The sequence below is a fragment of the Oryctolagus cuniculus genome, chromosome 6 (genome assembly GCF_964237555.1).
Source record: "Oryctolagus cuniculus chromosome 6, mOryCun1.1, whole genome shotgun sequence".
NCBI lineage: Eukaryota > Metazoa > Chordata > Mammalia > Lagomorpha > Leporidae > Oryctolagus > Oryctolagus cuniculus.
Window position 1 is genome coordinate 116,726,032 of NC_091437.1, and position 20,537 is coordinate 116,746,568.

General features: G+C 38.9%; 1 protein-coding gene across 1 annotated transcript in view; it reads left to right on the forward strand.

Moving 5' to 3' along the window:
• Positions 1 to 20,537, forward strand: part of SLC26A7 (solute carrier family 26 member 7) — a gene marked incomplete in the record, with an annotated part of 135,722 nt that overhangs the window by 34,034 nt on the left and 81,151 nt on the right. Inside the window, 1 exon segment of the mRNA NM_001195763.1 lies at positions 3,748 to 3,920. Coding sequence (NP_001182692.1) covers positions 3,748 to 3,920 — 173 coding nt within the window.

The window sequence follows — 20,537 nt, forward strand, 5'->3', positions numbered from 1 at the left end:
ACCAAATCTTTTCACAGAGCAACTTCCTTTCAGCAATTTAGAGAAAATATTAGAGGGACAATAGAGGACACTTATGGGAAAAGTAAAAATAAACAATTATTTAATGAAAGCCTACAATGCAGTAGTGCTTGTGACAGAATTTTTTAAACATGAAATCTTGTTTACCTTCCATACAAATTTTTAAACTAGGTATTTTTATCATCATTTTAAAAATATGGAATCTGAGAGAGGTTAGGTAACTTGACCAAAACTAGAGGCTAAGATTCAGAGAACTGGGATTTGAACTTGAGTCTGTACAAATCTAAGGTCCATATTCACTTCCTCTTTAACTCTGCTACCCACAGCACTGCTAAGTGACCAGATGGGCTAGTGGTATTTCAAGTACTATGAGTAGGCGTAAAGCTCAACCAAGGTAGAATATTGAGAAAATAAGGGAAAGAATAGTAAAATAGTAGGGAGGGGATAAAGACAAAATAAGGGAATAGGCGAGGGAGGACAGAGCAGTGTGGGAGCGGGGGTGGGAGGGAGGGTATGGTGGGAAGTATCACTATGTTCCTAAATCTGTTTATGAAATACATGAAATTCATATACCTTACCTGAAATTTTTAAAAATGAGGACCACGAGACTGGGAAGGTGGACTGTCATGCGCAGCATCCGCACGTACTCACCTGCAGTAGCAGTGTCCTTAACTCCTCTCCTGACTTGCAAACAGCCTAAAGAGGCAATACTTTCATATATGGATGAAGCGTACTTCCCTTAACAAAGCTTTGCAGTGGCCTTTTTTCTTCTACTATTCACTTCCTTCTTATTTTTCTCCAAATTCCAGAAAAGATAGATCTACATTCAGATATATTCATCTTCATTTTCATTGGTAATCATTTGTTAAATGGTTTCTTTTTTTTATACAAAAACAGTTTTCTTTGTTTTCCTGGAGATTTAAAGACCAAAAGGCACACTCCTTAGCTTTCAGTGGAACATAATTTGGTCTCATGAGTATCCTAATGGAACACACCCTGAGAAGCACATCAAGACTATGTTCTTGTGGAATTTGCCTTGCTTGATACTGCTTGTCATGAGTGCTAGGGTTGTATCCCCAATCACCAAATGGATTAATTCCTTCATGTTTTCTCAGTTTGGTACTTTATGAAGAGGAAAATGACCATGATGGTCAGTGTTTATTAATGATTTTTTGAGGATGACTTAGCTCATTCAGGGAATTCTGTTCAATTTTCTCTGCATTTTTTTTTAAAATTTTTTTTTATTTGACAGATAGAGTTAGTCAGTGAGAGAGAGAGAGAGACAGAGAGAAAGGTCTTCCTTCCGTTGATTCACCCCCTAAGTGGCCGCTATGGCTGGCACTGTGCCAATCCGAAGCCATTAGCCAGGTGCCAGGTGCTTCCTCCTGGTCTCCCATGTGGGTGCAGGGGCCCAAGCACTCGAGTCATCCTCCACTGCCCTCCCAAACCACCACAGAGAGCTGGACTGGAAGAGGAGAAACCAGGACTAGAACCCAGTGCCCATATGGGATGCTGGCACCGCAGGCGGAGGATTAACCAAGTGAGCCACGGTGCCAGCCCCGTGTATATTTAAGTATCACTACCCCATGAACAGAGAAGAGCAGAGAATAACAGTCCAAAACAGAACATTCTTATCTTAGTCTTACTAAGAATTATCTGAACAACTAATATTTATTTGGTGCTAACTACATGCTATATATTATGACACGTGCTATGTTACATTATCTGATTTAAACCTGTAACAGCCCCATGGCTGAGAAAGTTTACCTGTTAAAAATAAGGAGATATTGATGTGGCAGTTCTGAGATTTGAGGCTTAGTTCACTGGAAGTTACGACCACTACATTATTCTGAATCCACAGCAGAAATCATACGTCTTATCCAGTAAGACAAGATGATTCGGTGTGTTGGTTTCCACTGAATCTTATTTCTGTAGAACTCATGTTTCTGTTGCCCTATTCTGCTGCCTTCTTTTCATTAGAATGTCTACATCTGGCACAGGCCCTTTTTCATAAAGTATCACTTATGACTGCAGCAAACTGAAGTCCTTAAGCAATGAGTCAGAGGGAGGGTTCGCACAATGCTACAGTAGGTTTTCTTTCATCCAAACTTTTGAGCCCTCTCTGTGGGAAGCAGCATTTCCCTGTCCATGTGGTTACATTTTTGGGCATGCTTTGCCAAGACGAGAGGCATCAGAACTCTGGGCATGAAAAGGGCAATGCAATGAAAATAGTCCTACATACGTGTGAGGGCATGGGAATGTTTGGCAAATACTGTTGAACTTTATCTAACAGCAGAAGACAGAAATTGTGTGTTTGATCATTTTGTGGGAAATAGCACATTTTAATACTAATAAAGCTGTGCTCTGCTATGAACTCATAGGAGGTAGAATGATTAATCCTTGCCAGAAGGATCTGAGATGTGGGATTTGAGTCAGAAGTTGAAAGACAAGTAGGGTTTTCACAGGTAGGTTGGAGGTGCATGCATTTCACATAAGTTTATATTGAGCTTATTGAGGTTTCATACTTACCATCACACTTATATTCTCCCCAAAACCTGAAATGTACTATTATAACATTTTTAAAAAAAATTTTTTTTGACAGGCAGAGTAGACAGTGAGAGAGGGAGACAGAGAGAAAGGTCTTCCTTTTCCGTTGGTTCACTCCCTTAATGGCCGCTGCGGCTGGCGCACTATGGCCGGTGCACCATGGCCGGCGCACCGTGCTGATCTGAAGCCAGGAGCCAGGTGCTTCTCCTGGTCTCCCATAGGGTGCAGGGCCCAAGGACTTGGGCCATCCTCCACTGCACTCCCGGGCCACAGCAGAGAGCTGGCCTGGAAGGGGGGCAACCGGGACAGAATCTGGTGCCCCGACTGGGACTAGAACCCTGGGGTGCCAGCACTGCAGGCAGAGGATTAGCCTAGTGAGCCGCAGCGCCGGCCCTATTATAACATTTTATATATGAAGTTATTTAGACGTAGAGTAATGTACTTCAGGTAATATTGTTGTAAATGGAGGTGTTGGATTCAAATCAAATCCAAAACCACTGCAGTAGTATCCTTCTTGGGAGGTATAATTCAGGGGAGTTCTGAGAATTGAGAATACATGATCATAATTCCTGGCCCTAGGCCATTCCCTTATGCTAATCTGCAGAAAGTTGAGAAAATTTATGGCCTAGAAAAGAACAGCAAGTAGATAGGTGTGAGATGTGATCATAGCTTTAAAATATTTTTAAAATTTATTCAAGAGATAGAGAGATACAGAGAAATGTACAGACAGGGAGAAGGAACTCTGATTCATTGTTTTACTCCCCAAATGCCATGGTCCTGAATCTAGGAGCTGGCAACTTAATCCAGGTCTCCCACATGGGTAGCAGGAACTCAATTATCTGAGCCATCACCACTGTCTCCCAGGGTCTGATTAGTAGGAAGCTAGAGTTGGGGGCCAGAGCTGGGAATCTAGCCCAGGTACTCTCACACAGGACAAGGACGTCTTAACCATCAGGCCAAACACTTGCGCTGCATTGAATGGATACATGTATACAGAGGTAGGTTTATGTTTCATCCATGGAGTAGTGTTAAGGGTGGAAAAATCATGCTACAGAAGAGAATATTTCTAGTATATCTATTAGGTTTTACAATGTAGCTTCAACTATAATGGTGGAATCCAACAATTTTTAATCAAGCTATTTTTTGAGTTACTGAGATGAGTTTTCCCACACCCCCTTTTAGGCACCTTTGCCCTCACATCCTTAATATCAGCCAATGCGGTGGAACGGCTCGTTCCCCAGAGCAACCGGAACCTCACCACACAGAGTAACTCAAGTGTGCTGGGCTTATCTGACTTTGAGTTGCAGAGGATCAGCGTGGCAGCAGCGGTTTCGTTCTTGGGAGGTATAATCCAGGTGAGTCATACAGAGATGTGGGAATTCACAAGTGGAAGTAGGGTGAAGGAAAAGCGAATTGTGCTTTATTGTCGTTCTTGCTCACAAGTTTGTCTCTCCAGAAGGTAAAAGGCAGATATGTTTTAGCTTTATGGAGATACTATCTGTGGCTTCCAGTAGTTACTGTAGAAATGTTGGTTAAATGAATAAACTCAAGATAAAGGGATACAATTTTGGGATTTTACAGGATGAGTTTTCTAAAACATGTTTTAGAAAATGGAATAGGCTTCCTTGAAAGGCCCTGAAGCCATCCTTGTGTTGATGTAATGGCCAGGTTGTCATAGTAAGGGGATGCTGTAGGAGAAATTCCATCAGGAGTAGAGGAGGAGATAGCACTAGATTTCTAGGATCTTTCCAAATTTTATGATTTTATGATATTATTGCCTATATCAGTAGTAAATGGTACTGAGTTTGTTTCATAGGCTTGCTGCTCTGAGATCTGGGGACTTAGCTTTCTACTGGTCTTTGTCCTGTTCAGCATCAGGCATGTATGTTGCTTCCAGGTTCATTGTAGTACTTCTTTTTCCAAATGCCAAAACATATAATTTGTTCTTTCTTTTCTTTACGATTTATTTATTTGAGAAGCAGAATTACAGAGAAAGGGAGATACAGGGAGAGAAGTCTTCCATCTACTGGTTCACTCCCCAAATGGCTGCAATGGCCAGAGCTGAGCCAATCTGGAGCCAGGAGCCTCTTCCGGGTCTCCCAAATGGGTGCAGGGACCCAAGCACTTGGGCCATCTTTTACTGCTCTCTCAGGCCATAGCAGAGATCTGGATCTGAAGAGAAGCAGCTGGGACACAAACTGGCACTCATATGAGATGCTGGTGCTGCAGGTGGAGGCTTAACCTATTACAACACAGTGCTGGCCCCCATAATTTGCTATTTCTAGTCATCGGTCAAAATTAGATAAATCAGAAGTGACTATAAAATAAAAAAAGACATTGAATATTAGACATGGAACTGCCTATTTAATAGCCATTTTTTTGCTTACTCCCTTATCCTAGACTGAATTACAGATACATAAATTTCCTAAGTGGCTGTTTCTGGGTTGCTAGAAACTCTATTTTATAGTGTAACATTATTTACAAGGTTAAACATCATGTCAATGCCAAGAGGGGAAATAGTTGATGACTGCTTAGAATTGGCAGATGGGAAGACAAGATATGACACAGAAGGAAGGAAATAGCAAAAGTCTTGGACTTATTTTGCCTTGTAGCTATGGAAGAATTCTAGATGTAAGATGAAAAGAGAATAGAAATCGTCTTCACTTTATTGAGAAAAACAGAACATTTGAGTGGTATTTTTGCATGGAAACTAACCAGACTAGAGGGTCAATCAGTTTTTTCTATGGCTTGTCTGTGATTTCATGAAATAAATACCTATTTCCTGGATACCCTGAAACCTTCACTTCAGAAGCTTTTTGTTGTTGTTGTTAGAACAACTCAGCAAAATAAAATTCCGGTTTATTGTTGGACAACGTTGTTTCACACATCCATCAATCAGGCCAAAACAAAATAAGTAGCAACTTGATAGGCAAGAAAACGAGAAAGGGAAACCCTTTATTTCTGGCCTTTTTAACCATCTCATACAAACCAACTAGTATCTAGTACAGCTCAGTACACATACACACAAAAGCTACTGGAAGGCTTTGAATAAGACTTTGGTTGTTTTTGCTTTTTTTTTTTTTTTAACAAGTTTTCTTTTTTCTCCTTTGAGAATATGATGAACATGGTCACACTACAAGTCAAGCCAGAAGTAGGACAGAGAATGCTCTGACGGCTGGTTTGATCATCCTTAGATCATTAAAAATGGTTGACCCTTAACAATATGTACAAAAATATAAAATGTAAATGAAAAACACAAGCTTTGCTTTTAAAAGTATTTTTAGGAAGAAAAGCAGGGCCTGGAATTTTGGTTCTTTTCCTGTACTGTTGCCAATCCACATTGATTTCGGTCGCATGGTGGAGAGACCTACGTGGTCCGCAGATGGCGCTGCAGGTGGCAGGCAGGCGTCCTCCATATTCCAAGGCGACCACGTTTGTGGTCTGAGACGGGAAGTGCAGGGTGAGTGGCTGGGTCTCGGCGGCCTATTTTCTTTTTTTAAATAAAGTTTAACTTTTCCTTTTCTGCTGTCTAGTCCCTTGTGATCCTCACCAGTCATCTGCTTCTTGGTGTCAACATTGTCAACCTTCAGCTATCCGTTTGCCTGTAGCTGCCTCGGCTTCCTCATCTTCACCTGCGTCCTCTTCGTCACCAAGACCCCCTCCCGCCTCCTCTTTTTTGCTCTCCACTTTCTTCCTCTTCTTCATCTACCTCATTGTCCGCCTCCTGCTTGCCATTTCCCTTGTTAGCGTTCCCATTAGCAGAGGCATCTCGTTCACGCTCTGCCTCCTGCACGCTTCCTTCTTTTCCTTTAAGTCCAAGGTGTTGATTGTGGAGCTGGTGTGCATGGCAGGGTCCGACATGGTGAGACACTCCACTGTGTTAGGCCTGGTGATGGCACCGTCTTTTGAGACTTGCACAGAGCCTTTTCCCTCTCACTTGGCCTTTGTGGAGTCCTCTAAGAAACCTATCATCAGTCTTGATTGCAGAAATAGCCATGTTAACTGGTGATTCTAATATGGATATGTAGCCTTGTTAAAGCTTTTCCTCAATTTCTTTTCATTTAAAATAAAAAAAATCTCTGTATTAACATTAGCCATCTGTATTTCTCTCTGAATTTGTGATTCATAATAACTTTGGGCTTTCCCTTATTCTATGAATCATGAAACAAGAAGTTTCATGTGCATATCAAATTTTTTAAATAATGAAAGACCCAGCAACCTTCTGCTTCTTCTCATTTTAACAATTTCCACAAGTTTGAAACAATCATTGTGCATTTTCTTATTATCTAGCATATTTGGATTTAGAATTTAAATAATAAAATATAAAAGTGCAATCTAGAATTCTAACATACAAAAGAATAAATATCCAATTTCCCAGAATAAATCTCCCTAGAATTATATAAGTAAAACAGGATATTATTAAAGGTAATAAAAATAATTTCATTTTCATGGCCTTTTATTGCATGTACTATCTGATCCAGAGAGTTACATGTTTTCTCTTATAACTTCATCAAATATCTGCTTCCCTCCCTCTTTAGCTCTGGTCCTGGAGATGTGATCTATGTTTTAGCCAATTTTTGAACAGATGGCTGAGCTCTATTTGACCTTCAGACTCATCTCTCCATCTATCATTAGCTGCAACCTTAGTCTTTTGGATCTTTCGAAGCCACTTCATACTGATTCTTCGTTTTTTCCTTCACTTTTGAAATCTACTGACCAGGAGGACCTGGTTCCCGAGGTATCCAGTTCCTACAAACCAGGAGGTGTTTGTTTGGCTGGTTTGTGTTTACTTATTTGCGTATTAGTTTGCTTTTGCTTGTACATCATTCACTCTCAGGATGAATTTTTATTTTTGTCTTTGAAGAACCAACAGATGGATTAGGTTAATAAGAGTACGTAGTTAATGTATCTGAAACTTTCTTGTCTGATCTGGAGTATGTCATTTAAAAATGCTGTCAGCTGCCAGTAACAGAGAGGCTTATGCCACAAAGATTTTGAGTGCTTCGTGTACTCTAGGAAGTTGCAGAATCAGGGTCTCCAGGGGTTTGCTGTCTGGCGATATAGTCACTTGAGTAACTCATCTGCTTTATTTAACGGATGATACGTTCTCTGTGACATCAGTGCATTTCCTTTCTTTCTTTTTTTTTTTTTTTTTTGACAGGCAGAGTGGACAGTGAGAGGGAGAGACAGAGAGAAAGGTCTTCCTTTTGCTGTTGGTTCACCCTCCAATGGCCGCCGCGGCCGGCGCACCGGGCTGATCCGATGGCAGGAGCCAGGAGCCAGGTGCTTTTCCTGGTCTCCCATGGGGTGCAGGGCCCAAGCACCTGGGCCATCCTCCACTGCACTCCCTGGCCACAGCAGAGGGCTGGCCCGGGACAGAATCTGACGCCCCGACCGGGACTAGAACCCGGTGTGCCGGCGCCGCAAGGCGGAGGATTAGCCTAGTGAGCCGCGGCGCCGGCCATTCCTTTCTTGCCTTCTCATAGTGCACAAGCTTCCCCACATACACACTGCAGCTTTTATTTGTCTAGTTTCACCCCCTGAAACACACAATTCTTGTCTACTTCTTTATTTGACCTATTCTTTAACATTATTTTAATCATTCTAGCATGGCTAGCTCTTTAAGTTGTCTTATGTAATTTTTAGAGGAGACTATAACAAAATAATAAAGGAACTGGAATGAAATTAAGATGTAAGCACATTATTTTCATCATATAAAATTCTGACTTTATGATTTGCTTTTTATTTAGCACCTAATTTTCTATATATCTATAATATTTGTTTGTTTCTTTTCTCTATAAGGAATGTAGAGAACAAAGCTCTTGAGAGTAATTATAGTAGCTTAATTCATTTTAAAATATCCACGGTACTTAGCATAGCACTCTGGATATGGTAAATTCTCAGAAAACATGTTGAATTAATAAATTATCTTTTCAGGAATCTGAAAACCAAAGCATAGCAGACATAGGCAATAATTTTATGATTTTAAAAAAGAATTGATCCTACTACTTGCTGTTTTTTTAACTTTTATTTAATAAATATAAATTTCCAAAGTACTTTTGGATTATAGCAGTTTTTTTCCCCCCATAACCACCCTCCCACCCGCAACCATCCTATCTCCTGACCCCTCTCCCATCCCATTCACATCAACATTCATTTTCAATTATCTTTATATACAGAAGATCAATTTAGTATATACTAAGTAAAGATTTCAACAGTTTGCACCCACACAGACACACAAAGTGTAAAGTACTGCTTAAGTACTAGTTATACTGTTAATTCACATAGTATAAGACATTAAGGACAGAGATCCTACATGGGGAGTAAATGCACAGTGACTCCTGTTGTTGACTTAACAATTGACACACTTGTTTATGGCATCAGTAATCACCCGAGGCTCTTGTCATGAGCTGCCAAGGCTATGGAAGCCTCTTGAGTTCTCCAACTCCCATCTTATCTAGACAAGGCCAAAGTCGAAGTGGAAGTTCTCTCCTCCCTTCAGAGAAAGGTACCTCCTTCTTTGATGGTCCATTCTTTCTGCTGGGACCTCACTCACAGAGATTTTTCATTTAGGCCATTTTTTTATTTGTTTTTTTGGCCAGAGTGTCTTGGCTTTCCATGACTAAAATACTCTCTTGGGCTTTTTAGCCAGATCCAAATGTGTTAAGGGCTGATTCTGAGGCCAGAGTGCTGTTTAGGGCATCTGCCATTCTATGAGTCTGCTGTGTATCCCACTTCCCATGTTGGATCATTCTCTCCTTTTTAATTCTATCAGTTAGTATTAGCAGACACTAGTCTTGTTTATGTGATTCCTTTGACACTTAATCCTATCATTATGATCAATTGTGAACTGAAATTGATCAGTTTGACTAGTGAGATGGCATTGTACATGCCACCTTGATGGGATTGAATTGGAATCCCCTGACACATTTCTGACTACCATTAGGGATAAGTCCAACTGAGCATGTGCAGAACTGTACATCTCCTCCCTCTCTTATTCCCACTCTTATATTTAACAGGGATCACTTTTCAGTTAAATTTAAACACGTAAGAATAATTGTGTGTTAGTTAAAGAATTCAACTAATGGTATTAAGTAGAACAAAGAAGTACTAACAGGAATAAAATTGTAAGTTGGAAGACAGGAGGCACACTCAGAACTATCAGCACCCAGTCCCTCCCCCGTCACTGCCTGCTTTCCCCTCCTTCCTACTGCACTCTTACCCATCCCCTGTAGGTGAACTGCTTCATTTATTTTTGGTTTATACTTCCTCTGTTTCTTTCACAAAAATCTTTTCTTCTATACATAAAAGGTAGTGTTATTTTACAGTTTGCTATCTTCATCTAATAATATATTCTGGAAATCACTCCATATCAGTTCCCAGAAATATTACTTATGCTTTTCTATTGATGCATAGTATTTGATTATGTTAATATATTCTAGTTTATTCATCACATCTCTATTTGGGCATTAAAGTTGATTTCAATATTTGGGATTGTAAACAATGCTGCTTGTGCATGTTGTGAGATATGGTTCTAACTTCATTTCTTTTTAAAATAGCTAGTTTTACTTTTCATAATTTTTATAAGCTGATTCTTGTTTATTTAATTTTTTTTTTACTTGAAAGGCAGTGATAGAGCTCGAGAGAGAGAGGCAAGCTAAGGGGTTGATCCCCATTCTCTGGTCCATTTTCCACAGCCTGCAAAATCCAGGGCTGGACCAGGCCAAGGGCAGGATTCAGGAACTCCATTCAGTGTCTCATGTGGGTGGCAGGGATCCGAGTACTTGGGCCATTTTTTGCTGCCTCCCAAGTGCATTAGTCAGGAGGTGGAGCAGAAGCAGAGTTGGTACTGGATTCCAGGCACTCTGATATGGGATGCATGTATCCCAAGAGGTGGCTTAACCTGTTACACCACAATGCCAACTCCTCTAACCTTATTGTTTTTCTAAGAGGCTGCCTAGCTAGCTGTGGCAGCAGCATTTATTAAAAAGCTCATCTTTGCTGTCATAATTTAAGGTGCCATCTTTATCATTATCATAGGTAGTTAGATCATTTCAGGACTTGACTCTTCCTCTTTCCTCTCCTCATCTCTTCTCTGTCCTCCCTACCCTACCCCTTCCCTCCCTTGTCTGTGTGTTTGTTTTTGTAGCAGTAGCACCCTGTTTTAGAGAGATTTAATGTCTGGTAAGACTAATCTGCTTTTGTAGTTATATTTTGTGAGCTCTGGCTATTCTTGGATATTTTGTCTTTCTCTATGAACTTTAGTATCAACTTGCCCAGCTCCATAAATAACCTTGATGATTTTTTTATTGAGGTTGTATTGAGTTGATTTTTTTTATGATACTGAGCTGTCCAGCCCAAGAACACAAGATGCCTTTCATTTTGTTCAAGTCTAATTTTGTGTCTTTTAGAAGCACTTAAAAATTTTCCTGTTACAGACTTGGCACATTTTTGTCGAGTTTATTTATTTCTAATAATCATGGGGTTTTCTTTACCACGTATCGTCTGGCTGGTTATTGTTTGTGTCTATGAAAGTGATTGATTTTGTTATGTTAGCTTTACATCTTGTTGCCTTATTGATTTCTTTTGCCTTAATTAGTTTTATTATTCATTAATTTGCTAGTATTTTTAGGAGATATTTTCACTTCGTTATAAATTCAGAGGATTAGTAACTTCTGTTGTCCAATAGCATTAGGTAGCATCTTTATTATAATGTTGTTACAGTGGAAATAGCATTCTTGCCCTTTCTTGAGCATACCTAAAATGCTCTTTGTACCTCAATTAATTATCATGCCAACTTTAAGAATAAAAATGATTTTTAATTATAAGAAATTATTTATTATTTTATGTTTTTGTGTTTTTAATAGAAATTGGGAAAAATGTTGAATATTACTAAAGGCTTCTTCAACATTTATAGAGATAATCCTTCTTTCCTAGTTAAAGCTGTTGTATACTATATTATATTATGGATATCCTACTATTGCTACTACCTTAAATTTCTCAAAAAAAATCTCTTGATCATGATATACTTTACTCTTATTATTGTGTTAAATTAGTGAACACAATTTTTATTAATTTTTTACTTAACACTTTATATCATTCTTCAGTGATATTAAATTTTCTTTTCTCTGTTGTCTTTACCAAGTTTAAGTGTCAGCGTTTTAATCTCTTCTTAATGTGCTTATCTGGTGCTTTTCATCATGCAGAGCACTTTTGCAACAACTAGTCTTGGAAGATTTTAGAATCTTTCTTTGAAATCATCTGTTAGTTGGTTCCCTTTTATAGGGTACTTTCTTGGTAATATTCTCCAGTTTCTTTTACAAAAATTAGTTTATTTCTAATACAATGAAGTTTGGTAATCTTTATTTTTCTGGAAAAATTTTCATTTCTATCTATCTTTTCAAATTTGTATGTATGTTTATGATCTTTAAAAATTTATCGTTTTAAAGCTTTCTCCCTTTGATGTTTATTTTACATATATGTTTGTGATTTTTCCATTCTTTCTTGATTAAGTTATCCAGTATCATCAATTTTGTTAATACCTTTTTTTTTGAAAAAAGATTTATTCATTTATTTGAAAGTCAGAGTTACACACACAGACACACACACAGAGGGAAAAACACAGAGAGAGAGAGAGATAGAGAGAGAGATCTTCCTCCTACTGGTTCACTCCCCAAACTGTCTCAGTGGCCGGAGATGGGCCAATCTGGAGCTGGGCCAATCCAAAGCCAGGAGCTTCTTCTGGGTCTCCCACATGGATGCAAGGGCGCAAGGACTTGGACCATCTTCTTCTGCTTTCCCAGGTACATTAGCAGGGAGCTGCATCAGAAGTAGAACAGCCAGGACTTGAACTGGTGCCCATATGAGATGCTGTCACTGCAGGTGGAAGTTTTACTTTCTATGTCACAGTGCCAGCTCCCTGTTAATTCCTCTTAAGCAAAGAATATTTTTTTTTCTATTCCATGTTTTGGTTTTATATTTATTATTTCCTTTCTTTTCCTATTTATTAAATTTATTCTTTTTCTTTTTTCAGCTGATCATTCAAATAATTTATTTTAACTCTTCTATTTTTATTGAAAGCATTTTAGTGATTTGAATTGTCCTGTCCTCTTATTTGAAATGTATTTCATATAATCTAGTATTTAGTGTTTTGCTATCAATATCCTTAGAAAGGAAAAGATTATGTAATTTCAGTTTGCATTTTCCTATTCACTCAACAATTGTTTGAGACAACTGACATTTTAATCTAGAGGCAGTTATTCCATTTTGCTTTTCATTTTATCAATAATTTATAGTATTATTGCATTGTGGTCAAGGCTAATGTTTATAATATGTCTATATTACCTAATTTACTATTGTTTTCCTTGTGGCCTAATATATAATCAATATTTTATGAATGTTTCATGAGCTTTAGGGGGAAACCAAGGTATAATTTCATGATCAGAATGTAAAGATCAATGTATAGGTATAAGTCTATCTTATTTACTACCTTTTTTACTTTTTGTGACTAATCTTGCACTGAGAATGGTACATTCATTATGAGATTCACCCTCACTAGAATAATGGTCTTGTAGTGGTTTCATTATCTCCCAGGTAAGCTGTCAATGTGTGTGTCATAAAATATAAATGTCTCTCACTCATTGTTATTCAGGCAAAATAAATTATTTCTCTTTTCCCTTACAATTTCATCTATGTTGCCAGTATAAATGAAATACCTTCATGCCCCCATGATAATATAATATGGTGTATTTCTGTCTTGGACATTAGATCACAGGCTTTTTCAAAGCAACTTTATTGGGCAATAATTGCCATACAACAAATTCCACATATTTAGAATGTACAGACTGATAAGCTTTGTCATATGTTTATGGCCATTAAGCCATTATCAAAATACTAGAAATAACTGTCATTCCTCCCAATATCTCTTTAACCGTTGATAGTCCACACCTCCAGACTAACCCATGGCAACCACTGATCTATTTTCTGTCACTGTTTGCATTTTCTGGTATTTTATAAAAATCCATTTTTTTCTTTTGTTTTTGTTTTCTGATTTCCTTCACTCAGTACAACTTTATTGTTGATTTTCTAGTTTATTGTACTGTTTTTATACTACAGTAGGAACTTCTGTGATCATAAATCATGTAATTTCTGATTATCAATAATATAGTGACTAATTGAGGTGATCTTTATTTCTATTTCTACTATCTATTTATAAGGCACATTGAAAATCTGATTTTTCAAAGAATGCCTTTTGGTGTTACTGATGTGTTTTAGTATCTAGAGAAATTGATTAAAGAAAATTTTTATAGCCACAAAACAGTAACAGCCAAGAGAGGAATTGCTTGCATACTCATTCATAGCAATAAGGTGTTAACTTCTAGGCAAGGTGGAAATATGCCAGAATCAATGAACATTTCTGTTGAGGAAACAAATGCTGAATAAAAGTTAATACACCTTTAAAACCATTGTTCTCTTCTCCCCATAGCTCCTGTTATTTTCTATGATGGGCATTTTGCCCATTCCTTTTTCTAAGAACTGAGAGAAGTTTGGGATTGTCCCTTTGCCACTTACCTCTGGAAATTTTCCCAAGCTCTGCTTTTCTGAAGCAACCATAAGGTTTGTGGCCTGGGGGACATGGGGACACACGGCTTCTTTGTTGGACAATTGCATAAGCATGGGTGACCCAGGAACAGAGTTTCAGCGGCGAAGACCTGTGTTATTGTGCATTCTGGAAACACGTGGTCTTATATCTTCAACAATGATTAAAAAAAATCAACTGAAGACCTAAATATGAGATTTCCACGTTTGGTTTTGTGCTAAATATTTGAGTGTGTTAAATAAGAGGATCATAGGTATAGAAAGGATGTAATATATAAATGAATTAATCTGTGTATTCAACACATTATGCTCTTTCCAGAAAAATCATTGACTTCCTTCTTTATAATGAGGAGTAGAATAATCTAAAATCTTCTCTGATAATGATTCACTATTTCACAAACATTATAGTCAGGAAGTCATTACTGTGCTTAATCTAAATCTTTTGAGCTGTGCTTGTACCTAGGGAGGCTAGGAAGTAATAAACTTAATAAAGTTACAATTATAAATTCTTTTTTTGAAAGATTTATTTATTTATTTGAAAGTCAGAGTTACACAAAGAGAGAAGAAGAGGCAGGGAGAGAGAGAGAGAGAGAGAGAGAGAGAGGTCTTCCAATTGCTTGTTCACTCCCCAGTTGGCTGCAATGGCTGGAGCTGTGCCAATTTGAAGCTAGGAGTCAGAAGCTTCCTCTGGGTCTCCCACATGGGTGCAGGGGCCCAAGGACTTGGGCCATCTTCTACTGATTTCCCAGGCCATAGCAGAGAACTGGATCAGAAGTGGAGCAGCTAGGACTCGAACTGGTGCCCAAATAGGATGCCTGCACTGGAGGTGGTGACTTTACCCGCTACACCACAGTACTGGCCCCACAATTATACATTCTTAAAATTATAAAAAAATCTTTCATGTTAGAGAATAACATTTATTATAGTACCTGATGCCAAGCTTTGTGCTAAACTTACACTATGTGTTCATATATTTAGTACTCAGTAACATTTTATGAAATAAGTAAAATTATTGTTCTCATCATACAGATGAAGATATTGAGAGGTAAAGTGATTTATTTTTAAAAGGGGGCAGAGGGGGCTGGCGCTGTGGCATAGTAGGTTAATCATCTGCCTGCGACGCTGGCACCCAATATGGGCACAGGTTCTAGTCCTGGCTGTTCCTCTTCCAATCCGGCTCTCTGCTGTGGCCTGGGAAAGCAGTGGTAGATGGCCCAAGTGCTTGGGCCCCTGCACACGCATGGGAGACCTGGAGGGTCTCCTGGCTTTGGATCGGCGCTGCTCTGGCTGTTGCGGCCATTTGGGTAGTGAACCAAAGGAGGGAAGACCTTTCTCTCTGTCTTTTCCTCTCACTGTCTTTAACTCTACCTCTCAAATAAATAAATAAAATCTTAAAAAAATAAAAAGACTTGGGGGGCAGAATGCTCTAGTCTAGGGGAAGATAGTTAAAAAAAAAGTGGAGAGAGTGCAGTCTTAGGGAAGAGTTGGGGAGAAAACGGCAGAGGAAACTCCATACAAATTAGAGGGACACTATGGACCTATTTGCAGGGTGTGGATGTGCACAATGCAGGACCCCGGCAGACAAGAGCCTTAGCACCAGCTTTAGAGTGAGGTGAGACCATACTGCCGTAGGCTAAGCCACTGCTGACAAAGCTGCAGGAAGAGCCTAGCTGGAGTCCAGATAGACAGTATATCTATCAACTGAGAGGGAAAAAAAGGGGACATGTTTCTTTTCCCCTGACCACCCATCTTTGGCATCCTATAACCAGCTAAGTGAGGGCAGGTACCATTTTGGACTTACAGAATAGCTGCTCCAGCTCATGTCTGTGTGCCCAGCAACCAGCTGAGAGGAGATACCTGAGTCTGGCTGGAAGAATTGACAGGGGCTGTGTATTTGTGATGGTGGAAGCCTTGTGTGCCAAGACTGTAAAAACACTGTGGCTGTGTGGGAGGATGCAGAGTGTTGGTCGGTCCTTAGGTAGTCACTGTGGGAGGCTCCACATGCTTGGGGCTCCCTGATTCCCTGCTTAGGGATTTGTGCTTACACTGAGTACTGTGTGGATCTTTTGTGTGGTTCTTGTAGTAGCATGGATGAAAACTGTACCCACTGGGACTAGAGCCCAGTCATTGGTCTCCTTTGAGGAGAGGAGGTGAATGTGAGACTAGGCCAACAGAGCTGAACAAACCTCCCCTCTGATTTAAAAAAAAAGGGGGGGTGTGATTTACTAAGCCCAACTTGAGTGTTACCTTAGACACTCCCACTCACCCTAAAGCACTGAACAGAGCTCCCTGGTTACACCCAGCACATGCCTCGGGGTATTCACTGAAAGAGCAGGCACTCTACTAAGCCACAGAGGCATAGTTCAAAGATAAAAGCCATCACAGGGAAAAAGAAAACCCAAGAAGTATCACCACAAATGCCAAATAATAAATGCAGCAATCTAAGAAACAAAAATAAAGAAGACAACATGACACTTCTAAAATCCCCAAAAGAACACAACATTTCAATACTAGCATGTGAAGATGAAGAGATTGATGAAATGCCAGAAATGGAATCCAAAAAAATTGATTGCAGGATTACTTAGAAGTAATCAGAAGCAAATTCATGAACTTAAGAAATCTATACATGATATGAATGAAAATTTTCCCACAAAACTGAGATTTTAAAGAGAAGCCAAAATGAAATATTGGAAATGAAGAATTCATTAGAACAAATAAAAAATATGGTGGAAAACCTTAAGAAACCTTCAATGAGGCAGAAGAAAGAATATCCAAGTTAGAAGACAAATCTCTGCGAATTTTTCAGTCAGACCAAAAAAAAAAAAAAAAAAAAGAAAACTAAAAAATAGTGTTGGAGATTTATGGGATACTATCAAACAAACCAACATAATGGGTCTTAGGAGTAACTGAAGGCCTGGAAAGAAAGAATGGATTAGATGGCGTTTTTAGTGAAATAGTTTCAGAAAACTTCCCTAATTTGGAAAAAGAAAGGGACATTCAAGTACAGGAAGCACATAGAAGTTTTAATAGACATGATCAGAAAAGGTCTTCACCACTACACATTGTAGTCAAACATTCCACAGTAAAACATAAAGAAGATTCTAAGATGTGCATGATGAAATGTTAGATTATTTTCAGAGGATCTCCAATTAGACTCAGCTGATTTCTCATCAGAAACCCTACAGGCTAGGAGAGAATGACGAGATATATTCTAAGTCTTAAGAGAAAAAAAGAAACTGTCAACTCAGAATACTGTACCCTGCAAAGCTCTCATTTATGAATGAAGGCGAACTAAAGACTTTCCATAACAAACAGAAGTTTAAAGAATTTGTCACCACTCATCCAGCCTTACAGAAGATGCTGAAAGATGAGCTACACACAGAAATACAGAAACATGGTCATCACTATGAAAGAGGGTGAAGGCAGAAAATCTCCCATTAAAAGTAAAAAGGGGCCGGCGCCACGGCTCACTAGGTTAATCCTCCGCCTTGCGGCGCCGGCACACCAGGTTCTAGTCCCAGTCGGGGCGCCGGATTCTGTCCCGGTTGCCCCTCTTCCAGGCCAGCTCTCTGCTGTGGCCAGGGAGTGCAGTGGAGGATGGCCCAAGTCCTTGGGTCCTGTACCCCATGGGAGACCAGGATAAGTACCTGGCTCCTGCCATCAGATCAGCGTGGTGCGCCGGCCGCAGCGCGCCGGCTGTGCCGGCCATTGGAAGGTGAACCAATGGCAAAGGAAGACCTTTCTCTCTGTCTCTCTGTCTCTCACTGTCCACTCTGCCTGTTAAAAAAAAAAAAAAAAAAAAAAAAAAAAAAAAAAAAAAAACAAAGCCAAAACCAAAAACAACCAGAAAACCTGTTAAAAAGAACAAAGAAGGGAATTACATGATGTGTAAGGGATCAATTAAATAGGAAGATGTGACTATAATAAATGTATATGCACCCAATTTAGGGCACGTGGCTATTTAAAAGAAATGTTGATGTATCTAAAGGGAGACATATTCTCCCATACAATAGTAATGGGGGACTTCAGTACTGCAGTTTTAGCACTGGACAGATCAAACTGACAGAAAATCAGCAAGGAAACAACAGAGCTAATTGACACTATGGACCTAACAGATAACTACGGAACTTCTCATCCTACAGAAGCAGAATACACATTGTTCTCACCAATTCATGTTTCTCCAGGATAAAGCACATGCTAGGCCATAAAGCAAGTCTCAACAAATTAAGAAAAAATCAAAATTATCCCATGCATCTTCTCTGGCCACAGTGGAATGTAGCTGGAAATCAACAACTCAAGAATCTCTAAAACATATGTAAACACAGGGAAACTGAACAACATGCTCCTGAATGAACAGAGGTTCATTGAAGAAATCAAAAGTGAAATAAAAAAAATTCTGGAATCGCATGAAGATGACAATAAATCATATCAAAACTTATGGGATGCAGCAAAAGCCATGTTAAGAGGAAAGTTTATAGCAATTGGTGCCTACAACAAAAATTGGAAAGGCACCAAATAAATGAACTTCAATGTATCTCATGTTCACTGCAGCTCAATTCCCAATAACTAAGATATGGAATGAGCCCAAATGCCATCAACTGGAGACCTGATAAAGAAATTATGGGATATATACACCATGGAATACTACACAGTGATAAGAATAAATGAAATCCTGTTGTTTGCAACAAAATGGATGAACCTGGAAAACATCATACTTAGTGAAATAAGCCCATCCCAAAAGGACAAATACCATATGTTCTCCCTGTTCTGTGGTAACTAATAGATCACATAAAGGTAATCTATAGAAGCGAAATTAATGCTTCAAGATGCAATTTCTTTGAACAGCCCTTGTCTCAACTGTTGAGTAACAGTTTTTTAAAACAATTTGTTGAACTCTTTACTGAGTATAGAGTTAATTATATTTGTGTAAAGATTGTTGAAAATTGCTATCAGTAAAAAATAAGAATGGGAATAGGAGATTGAGGAGGAAGGATGGCAGTGTGGGTGCGAGAGCAGATAAAATGGGAAGAATCACTATATTCCTGATGTTGTATTTATGAAAAGCATGGAGATTGTATTCCTTAAATAAAAGGTTTTGGGGGATAAAGAAGTCTTGCATTTAGAAATCAGCAGAGGAACAATTGGATTCCAGGATATATCCTCTTAACTGCTCTGCTACTAAACTAGTAGTGAGAAAGAAAGCAAGGGAACTTAATTTAGCAATGTGTAGGACCACGCATTGTACTAGCTCTTTGCATATTTTACCTCCTTTATAGCAGCACCCCATATATGAAGCATGTGTGATGTGGTGGGGGTATGTTCTTGGCCTCACTACTGTGTATCTGCCATTCTCTAATCTTCCAAGACCCTGCCTTATACTACCTATGTGTCTCCTCCTTGTCTTTCAAGGTTCAACTCAATAAATACAATAATCTTGGAGAAATCTTCTCTGACATCTCTGGAGAGCACTATAAGTGATTCTTCCTGCTTGCTCCCACAAGACATTGCTCCTGTCCTCTGTTACAGAACTGCCTAATCTATCAGGAAGCAAGTTTTACGTCCTCGTCTCCCTTTCTAGACTGTGAATCTCTATAGAACAGAAACTGTCTATCTGTATAATTCCAGCAGCTGTACTTAATAAATGTGAGTTGAATAAACTGAAGAGGAAAAAGGTCAATTAAATGTTAGTGGCATCACCATGTTAAATAACAATGTTAAACAGATTTTTTTTAACCTTTTCAGATTTATTACTTTCTCTCTCCTTTCCTGGAAGATGTGAAATGGGTCTATATCTTTTAAAACCATAACAGAGTTCTTAGTTAAAAAGAAGCAATAAAACTTAACATTCTTTAATTTTGTCATACGTTTTGTTAGTGCCATTCATCTCAAATGTGGAGATGGAGTCAATAAAATCTACTTCTTCTCACAATTACCCTCATACCTGATGAAAATTGAAGCTCCTACAACTTCCTACTCCCCTGTGTTTTTTAGTAATGCCATGCTTCCATCTTCCTATTTTATGCCTTTTCTGATTTTCTTTAGCTGGGGCAGAAAGGAGGAGGGAAGAACAGTGCAATTGTCCATCCTGAGCAGGTCAGACTGTCATTGTTGCTTGCATCAGAGCTAATTTTCTTGAAAAAGCTGAGGACTGAGAAGGCTGTGGAGCCCCCTCCACCATATGTGGTATTCCAAATAAAAATAATTCTAAGTCTAGTAAATTTCTGATACATTTCACAATAAATGAAAGTAAAATAAAAGATCAGTTGGGTTTCCTATGTAGTTAATTAATTGGTCTATCAAGTAGTCTTATGTCCCAAACTCATCTCTCTGCTCTTCAATCCTACTGTCTAGCTTAGATACCTATGTCCTTTAGC